This window comes from Galeopterus variegatus, unplaced genomic scaffold (genome assembly GCF_000696425.1).
Source record: "Galeopterus variegatus unplaced genomic scaffold, G_variegatus-3.0.2 Scaffold57, whole genome shotgun sequence".
NCBI lineage: Eukaryota > Metazoa > Chordata > Mammalia > Dermoptera > Cynocephalidae > Galeopterus > Galeopterus variegatus.
Window position 1 is genome coordinate 1,112,860 of NW_007726168.1, and position 9,911 is coordinate 1,122,770.

General features: G+C 40.6%; 1 protein-coding gene across 1 annotated transcript in view; it reads right to left on the reverse strand.

Moving 5' to 3' along the window:
- The window catches only part of IQCA1 (IQ motif containing with AAA domain 1), a 172,559-nt gene that overhangs the window by 50,390 nt on the left and 112,258 nt on the right, over positions 1 to 9,911 (reverse strand). The window contains exons 13-14 of the mRNA XM_008574644.1: positions 5,309 to 5,370; positions 2,111 to 2,193 (exon numbers count right to left, since the gene is read on the reverse strand). Of these exons, the coding sequence (XP_008572866.1) occupies positions 2,111 to 2,193; positions 5,309 to 5,370 (145 nt within the window). The remainder of the gene's footprint in view (positions 1 to 2,110; positions 2,194 to 5,308; positions 5,371 to 9,911) is intronic.

Below are 9,911 nucleotides of genomic sequence, written 5' to 3' on the forward strand. Positions count from 1 at the left end.
AGGGTCCAAGGAGGAAACCTTGTCATTTAGTTTTGGTGTGCCTTGCCTGCGGGTTTTTATTTTTGCTGCCTAGATTCTCTGTTATGTGGTGAGTTGGGAAGATACACTGCCATCTTTTAAGCTAAGGATCTCAACTGGGAAAACATAAGGAAAATATGGACAAGTCAAAGAGTGCCAGCCCTTGGGGAAATTTGACTGATTTTGTTAGATTGGGTCATTTTCAAAGTCTCTTTTAGGTGGCTGTCCCATCCACTTTGACCTTAGTCATCTTAAAGATGCCACCTGGAAACTGACAGATCACTGGAAAAATCCAGAATGGGTAAGAAATTGTAAGGAATTGAGAAATCAGTCCACAAATAGTTACCGAGAATCTACCATGTGCCAGGCACTGTACTAAGCACTAGGATCTTTTATTCAAAGATCTGAACCTGATATAAAAGACAGTTCTGTTAAAAACTAACAGAATGAACAGAATTAGGGGAATTCACGAGAAAACCCTCTAGCCCTTGATTGAGAAATACTTAAAGTAAATAGAAACCCAACACACATTCCACTATGCGTTCTGGCAAAACTCGTATACTCTCAATAGGAAATGTGGAAGCTCTTCCAAGCCTTCAAGAAGGAAACAATCCTCCTCTGATCAAGGGAAAATGCCAGGCTTCTGGCTCTCTTCTTGCAAAAAATTGGGTCAATGTAAACATTAGAATGAATAATGATAGGACAGATTATAATACCTTGAATAAAAAGAGAAATCATGTGTCTGCACTGATACCACAACCATTTAAAAATATTTCATACTTCCTTACAGAGGAACAGGATCTACTAAATGTAAAAGAAATGACAGAAAGAGAAAACCCCCATTTTACAACCACTGCAGCAATAACCGATGCAGGCAAAACCATAGGTGGATGCTAAAACGTTTGGGTGAAAGACTGTTGGGAACGGAATCTCCAGAGCCTCAAAGTCTCACACACAGATTGCTCATTAATTATAAACAGAAAGAAGTTTCACAATGGAAAAATCTGGGAACAGCACCTCTGCCACATGATTAAACTCAATGTCACCAGTGATGGGACACAGTGGCACTGTGTGCCCCTGGGGGAAAACCGAAAAGCACACACTATCACCTATGGGGTTTTCCTGTCAAAAACGTTCAACCTGGACAAATAACGAGGAAACCATCAAACAAATTCAGCTGAGGGACAATCTGTAAAACAGCTCAGATGCTTCAAAATTGTTAGTGTTGTGAAAGACTAAAAAAGGCAAACTGTTCCAGATGACAGCATTAAAGGAGACTGATGAGACGGCAACCACATGCACGATCCTTGACTGGATTGTAGGTCGAGAAAGACTGTTATAAAGGACATGATCAGGACTGCGGGGGAAACTGAATATTAACGACGTATTGGGTAACAGTACTGTATGAATGCTAAATTTTCTGAGTGTGATTGTCCTCTTGTCGTTATGTAGGAGAATGTGCTCATTCATTGGAAAAACTTTTCTCATGAAAGTGAAAATAATATTTGCCTTAGGGCGGCAGACTTATGAAGAATTTTTAAGCTTGAAGTGTGTTTTCAGGTCATTACATTGTTTTTATAAAATTAGGAGAAAACATTGCTGAAGATTGTGATGCCAATGTCCCCACCTCTTTCCTCCAAAGACTTCTGTCTCTACTGGAAGGAATCCCTCCTGTAAGGACAGTGTGTTGGGGACGCACGAGGTGCTGCCCGCTGGAGACACTTTGTTCAAACACGAAAGCATAAACCATTCTTCATCACCTTAAGTCAGATTATGCCAGAAAGAATACCACAAGGAACCTTGTTAGCAGGTTAAAAAAAAACCTGCTTCTACCATGTTAGGAGAGACAGATTCTCTTAATGAACTTTATTTGATTAAGAGAATCCATTTTATTAAGAAAATCTATTTGTTCACAGTATCCTCTTAGGTTATTCAAATAAATTAAATCTGATAAACATTTATCAGAAGTCACCACAGGCCAGGTTTTGGCTTGGACAAAAACACAAATGAAACGTATTTCCAGCTGCTGGGCCCTCAAAGACCCAAGGGATGTCAACGTGACATGTCACACACTATTCTTCGTGTACTTTACCAATGTAATCAGAGAGGTTGACTGTCAGAGCCCGGATCAGCAACCCTTCCTGCACCAGCTCCTTATACAGGGACTCGATGGTCCTGGGGACAAAGCAGACCGTCGGTTTCATGAGCACACACATAAAATCCTCAGCACGATTTCTGTTAATCATCACATACGCAAAGAACTTAAACCAGATCTATTTCAAATTACGTTTGTATATGTGCAAACAAATGGATTTTGAAATGTTTCTACAATTTGGGGATAAATTGTGCTTTTTAAAAACAATACTTTCACTCATCCATGTGTATATCTGATGTTTCCCATTAATAAGAGTGATATCTTTGGGTATCTGAGACCAGCTATAACTCCTGCAGTCTGCCCTTCCATCCATCTTCATGATGGCACAAATATGAATTAGAAATTGCCCAATAATAATAATGCAATGGGCCTGTAATTATACATTCAGTTAGCATCTGCATGCAGTAGAAGATCATTAATCCCCTGTAAAATTTATGTTTCCTTTAAAGCCAACAGCATAATAGTTTAAAAGATATATCTACAAAGAACAAAGGCTTACACTGGAGATAATTCCTATATAAAAGATAAAATGTCTAAAGCTGTGAGTGTAATGATTTTTTAGGAGGCTATTTTACTTTTTTGGAGTGTTTACAGATGTCAAAACCATTCCTGTAAGAGGGCCTTGGGCACATAGCCAGCACTCTGGTAATTTATACTAATTCAGAAAAAATGGACATAGGATCCGACTTAATGGGTGGAACTCCCAATGATACTGGTTTGGCTTACAGGAATTCAAATAGGTTAAGCTCAAATACTATTCAGTATGATCCTTTGAGACGTTTTGTCTTTTCCTTTTTATTCTTCCGTTCTACCCTAGTCTTTCTTTAGGTTGAGAATTGTAGATATATTTATATAAGTATTTAAACAGTCTTTGATCCAAGTTAGTGTGATTAAGAGACCCAGGAATAGCAGGAAGACTCAAGCCAAATGCTATTGGAATAAATGTTAATCCAATGACCCCAGTCTTTGGTTAACCAAAATTGTACTCCATCAAATATATTTAAAATAGTATGCCTTTTGCTGATGATTAAGAAAAGTTTAACTGAAATGGAATTTGGGATAACAGTATCTGACATACATTAAAGGAGTATCAATTACAGTGTTTTAACTTGAATATTTATTTAATATAAACATACAACATAGCATTAAATGTTAACATAAAATGGAAGAAGATTTTCTAAAATATTCAAAACGAAATATATTAAGTAGCCCTGAATACAAATCTATATTTGGATTTTTCTAGTGAAATAAACTTTTATCGTGGAATAAAACATTTTCAACTTTAAAACTAACTTAAACTGAGTTTAAAATACCGGTTTAAGGGTAATATTAATTTAATGAGAGAAACAGAAGTTGCCTTACAGTACTGTGGCAGAAATAACCCTACTTTAGTGGCTTAGGGTCTTTAAAATTAATATAAAAAGACTTTCAGGAATGAGATGAGGTTTTCTGTATTTCTGGCTATAGAAATAAATCCAATGCCAGTCTCTACTCATTTCACTAGAGAATTGCTGGCAGCTCATTTACGACGGGTCAGCTGCAAGGAGGCACGTGCCGAGAGTATGTCCAATGCCTCGTGGACACTGTCCACGAGCCACACACATGTGGCCTTCTTTGTGAAAGCAGCATTTTATTCAGTAAAGCAGTACTTTACATGCAGGAAAATGTAAGTGAATAATCTTAACTTAGTGGTGGGTTCATATTAGTTTGATTTTTTGTTTGTTTGTTTGTTTTTTGTCTTTTTTCGTGACCGGCCACGGGATCGCAACCCTCGGTGATGCCCCCGCCCCTCGCTCAGCCAGTGAGCGGCCGGTCTGTATGTGGGATCCGAACCCTCGGCTCCGAACCCTCGGCGGGAGCGCCACCGCGCTTCCCAAGTGGTGCACTATAGCAGTGCGCCACCGGGCCGGCCCCATATTAGTTTGATTTTAGTTCTTGGCTTGTCCTTGGATAAGGCACATAACATGATCTTCACTTGAAAGACTTCACCGTGTTTTGTGACTAATGCTAGTAAGAACAAAGGAGAAAAGTGGCTTTTAAAAGCTACTAAAACACACTGGTGGCACCGTGTGTATGGGTGGGCTAGACCATCCTCAAGGGACGGAACTATGATACCCCTTTTGTCCCCAGGAGCTGCCCCAGGGGGCATCGGGGTTCCTGCATGAACAGATGCACATCTCCACAGGAATTGGGGCACGTGAGTCTCAAAATGCTGACCCTGAATCATTCCACAAAAAATGAAACCTCAAGTGGGGAAACCTGTAGCCCCTCCCTCTAGGAATGTCCTCGGAAAGCCTTTTCTGTACAGAGCCAAAGCCCACGCCCGCTCCGGCTGTTTCCCAGAGGCTGCTCGCCAGGACTCCACGCACATGTGCTGGCTCTGGGGCGCTCTGGCCTCCTTTCCAGAGAGTTCTAAGCTAGGGAGCACCCCAAAACGGGAGCAAAACATGTCGACCCATTCACAGACCCCATGGGAAGAATGGTATTTGTTCAAAGTGATTCCTGACATTCACTTATTAGTGACTTTAATTCCTTGATCATATTTCAAAACCTACTGAAAACTATTTATTTTCAACGTTAAATCTCTTAAGGGCCATTTCAGCTTAAACAGTGAGCACTGAAAGTTATTCATTGGTACTAAAGTGCACCAGTGAGGCCCAAGGAGATGGAAAATCTCCTTTCCGAGGCTCGGCCTTGGCACTCAGCACTCCTTCCCCAGGAAGCGCGAAGGCGCCTTGGGGGCTGGCCCAGGGCTGGGCAGGAACTCAGTCTTGCAAGTTGCATTACGATGTTAGTTCTTAAGATTTTTTAAAAAAATCACCTCCCCACATTCCCCAAAGAATTTTAAAACTTAAAAATTACATGAACTCAGAAGCAGTAGGGGCCCACGTCTGCCTCCCGGGCCCGGGCAGGCATCTTTCCTGTCTAGGATTTGTGCGGGAAAGCCCTTGCCCATGTCAGCCCGTACCTCTCCCCTGACTCTGTCGAGGATGAAGGGGTTGTGGTGTCGTGCAAAAGAGAGGGGACACTTAGGGCCTGGCCATGGAGGACTCAGGCTGCGGCGCAGGGTTTCCTGTTCTCTGGGGCACCCCCCCCTTCTCACGTGCATCCCAAGAAAACAAGCCCAGTCCTCACCTGTCAGCTGTCAGATCTTTATCCTTCTTCCCCTTTTTCCCTTTCTTCTTCCCTTTATTTTTCTGAAAGAAAATGGAAATAACCAACAATTTAGTAAAAAACAAGCAAGCAAATTAGCACTAGAAATGAGCTAAGTCAATGTTTTGGGGGGTGATGGGAGGCGAAAAGTTAATTGTGGTACATTGATCATGGGGCTGTGGTTTTCATACACAGAGGGATCGGCCCAGAAAACCCCAAGCTGCTTCTGTGAGCATGTCCCTGTGTGGACTGAAAACGAAGTCTCTACTGTGGAGCCTGCCTGGGGTCCAATTCCAAACAGGCCCCGAGCACTCTGGCTCTTTTTCTGGGCTCTGGCCCAGTGGACTACAAAGCACGAGTGCCATGTGCACACCCAGAGAATCAAGCTGTGCTTGTCTTCGGTACCTGCTATGGTCTGAATGCTTGTGTCCCCCCAAAACTCGAATCCCACTGTGACAGTGTTAAGAGGGTGGGAAATCCTGTCATGGTAATTGAAAGGTGGGGCCTTGAAGAGTGATTAGATTCTGAGGACCATGGCCAGTGAATGGATTAAAAATGGTGGTCATGGGTGTGATTCTGGGGGCTTTAAAAGGAGAGTGAATGAGGAGCTATCACTCTCTCTGCTCTGCCATTTTCTGCCATGTGAAACGTCTGGGTCACTGTTGCCACCACCAAGACCCTCAACAGATGTATTCCCTGACTTTGGACTCTCCAGCCTCAGAAACTGTAAGCAATGAATTTTGTTTTCTTACAAATCACTCAGTTCCATGTATTTTGTTATAAGCAACAGAAGTGGACTAATACACCCCCCAAATTCATATGTTGAGACCTAACCCCCAAAGTTTTTAGAGGTGAGGCCTTTGGGATAATTAGGTCATGAGGGCTCCACCCTCATAATGGGATTAGCGTTCCCTTATAAAAGAGGTTTGAGGGAGCTTGTTTACCCCTCCACTGTGTAAGGATATTGCTAGAAGGCACCATCTTTGAAGCAGAGCGTAGGCCTCACCAGGCACTGAATCTGCTGGCACCTTGATCTTGGACTTCCCAGACTCCAGAACTATAAGCAATACATCTCTGCTGTTCATAAATTACCCAGTCTAAGGTACTTTGTTGTAGAAAACTCAGAGGGACTAAGGCAGTGCCCGACCACCTCTCTCTGTTAGCATCTAGCCCCAAATCTGGAGCCCGCAGGGCCAGGCAACTGTCCACCTTCAGTTTCCAAGGGTCTTTGCATTTGGATACTTGTGACAGCCTGGAGGATGCACAAATGTGATCTTTTACAAAAGTGCTGATCACTTTATAATTCTATTGAGGATACCCATCAGCAGCTCCCCAGTGTCCACAGGATCAAATTAAATTCCTTAGCACAGTGTGTGACTTTTTCCAGCCTGGTCTGTCTCTTCCTTTTCTGCATCATGTTCTATCTCAGGTCCCTACAGGTGACCCATGATCCCCACAGACGATGGATGTTAGGCACGTTCTTAATGCTCCACCCTCTTTCACTCCTCCATATCCATCTCCTCATTCATTCATTTTACTGCAATATAATATATGTACAGTAAAGTTCACCCACTCATAAGTTGATTAGCTTTTAAATTTAATTTTTACATATAACCACATAACTACCAGCCAGTCTAAATATAGATCGTTTTCATCACCCCTGAACTCTCCTGCTGCATCCCAGTCTATAGGTAACCATCATTCTGACTTCACTGGACATTCAGGTTGCCCACTCTTGTAAACAGAATCATACTACATAAACTTTTTTTTATTTGTGACTTCTTTCAAACAATATTTCAATTGCAATATTTACTTATGTGGTTGCGCATAACTACGCTTCATTTATGCTTTTCAAAAATTAAGTTTTTTATTTTGAGATAATGGTAGATTCCTGTGCTGATGTAAGAAATAATACAGAGAGAGCCTGTGTACCCTTCACCAGGCTTCTCCCCATAGTAACATCTTGCAGAACTATCTTACAAGATCACAATCAGGATATTAACATGGAAATAGTCAAGATTCAGAACATTTCCATCACCAGAAAGATCTCTCATGTTGCCTTTATATAGCCACACCTTTTTCCCTCCCATTACCACCCCATCTATAAATCCTGGAAACCACTAATCTGTTCTCCATTTCTAAAATTTTATCCTTTCAAGAACATTACATAAACAGAATCAGAATATAACCTTTTGAGACTGACTTTTCTCAGTCAGTATAATTCTCAAGAAATTCATCCAGGTTGGTGTGTGTATCAATAGTTCATTCCTTTCTATTGCTGTTTCCAGTTTTGGGCTATTATGAATTAAGTAATGGCATAAACATGCATGCATGGGTGTGTGTGTGTGTGTGCACGTGTGTGAATGTTGTATTTTTCTCTAATTTGGTCTTGAGGTATTTCTGTGGAGAGTGTCTATAAATTCTAGCCCTGACCTGATGGGGCTCCAGGGAAGGTGGTCATGGGTGTGTACAGTGAGCCTTTCGTGGGATACTACTTTATCCTGGTAATGACCTAATGTCTGAGTGTCTGACTTCTGATGAGGAAACTTGTTCACACTGGCAGACACCTTGTGGCTCTTGTCTGAGCCGTGTCCAGTTTATTCTTACCAAGACAGCTACTCCCTAGGAGAGCCATCACAGGGAGGGGAGTCAAGTTCAGCTGTGTTGGTCAGGGGAGACACAGAGGAGGCAGCACAACAAAACTCATAAAATAACAGAAGGAGTTTTATTATTTGCAGATCCCAGAGAGAAAAGGCAGCCCACCTCACAGGGCCAATGGGAAGGGGGAGACTTCAGGGGCACTCACACTCAACCAGCATGTGGGCAGCACAAGGGAGTGAGGGACCTACAGATTGCGGCATTTATTGGGGTCCAGGGTGTTACCCAAGCAGGTCTCCTGTGGGGAGTTCTAATGAGTGAGTTTAGCATAAGCAGGCAAGAATTCCGTGGAGTCATACTGTGACTGAGACGGGGTCACTGCTGGATGTCTGCACAGCCCATATGGCGTGTGGGGATCCGTGGGGTGAGCCAAGTAGGTTGTATCCAGCTGTCCTATAGGGAGGTGGTCACCAGGAGATGGTGGTATAAGGCAGGTATCTGGATCCAGCACACTGAGGAACTAGGAGGAGGCAGACGACTGGGAGCTGTGTCAAGGGTGACTAAGCCCTGCTCGTGGTATGAGAAGAGTAAACTTATATTCAAAATGGATCAAGCTGAACTCCTCAGTAGTTAGAGAACAGACACAGGATGCTTTCAATCATTTGAAGTTTGTTTAGACTTGCTTTATGGTCCATAATACGATCTACTTTGGTAAATGTACCATTCCACTTGGAAATAATACACATTCTGCAGTTTTTTGACATGGTCTTCTTTAAATGTCAGATAGGTCAACTTGTTTAATTATTATTCATATCTGTCATATTGCACTGATTTTTGTTTATTCTATCAGTTACTGAGAGAAATCTATTAAAATTGTCAGCAATGGTTTTGAATTTGCCTCTCTCCAATTAATCATGTCGACTTTTGCTTTATACATTTTGAAGCTATGTTATTAAATGAATAAAAATATAAGATTTTTAGATATTCTTGTTTAATTGCCATTTTAATATTTTGAAATATTAAAAAAATCTAAATAGAATATATTTAGCTCCTCAAATACTGTTTTGCCTTAAAGCCTGCTTTGTCAGATATTCATTAAGCTACATCAGCTACCTTTTGGTACATGTTTTACCATCTTTTTATGTTCAACCTATCTAGTCTTTATTTCTTGTAAACAGCATATAATGAGTTTCATCTTTTTAATCCAGTCTGATAATCACTGTCTTTTAATTAGAACATTAAGTCCATTTACATTTCATTTAATTATGGATTTAGTTGGGTTTAATTCTATCATATTTGTTTTTCGTTTGTCTAATCTTTTTTCCTTCCGTGTATTATTTTCAATAAATAAAGCATTTTTAATTCTTCCATTTTATCTCCGCTACTACTTTTTGTTATACATTTAGTATCATTTTTAAAAAATTACAAAATATATCATTAACATATTACAATCTACCTTGAATTAGTACTTTGTGGTGTGCAAACAACACAATAACTGTGTAAGTACATTTAACCCCTACTCACCATTTCTGCTATTATTGTCATATATTTTTATTTCTACATATGTTCTAAACCCATGGGCCTTGTAATTACTCTTGCTTTAGAAAACAAAATATTTAAAAAGCGGTTAGTCTTTTTATTTACCCAAATATTTATACTTTTAATAGCTGATCATCCCCTCTTATACTTCTGTTCTTCCATCTGAGATCATTTTCCTTCAGCCCAAAGAATGTCCTTTCTGTATTTTCATATTATGAGCCTGCTGCTGATGAATTCTCTCAGATTTTGTTTGTTTGAGAACATCTCCATTTTACTTTAATTTTTGAAGGATATTTTTACTGGGTATAGAATTCTAAGTTGGCAGTTATTTCATTCCAATCTCTAAAGATGTCATTCACTGCTTTCTAGCTTTTTTAGTTTCTGTCAAGAAAGTCAGTAATCATTCTTATTTTTGTTTCCCTGAAAGAAATGCATCTTTTAAAAAAAA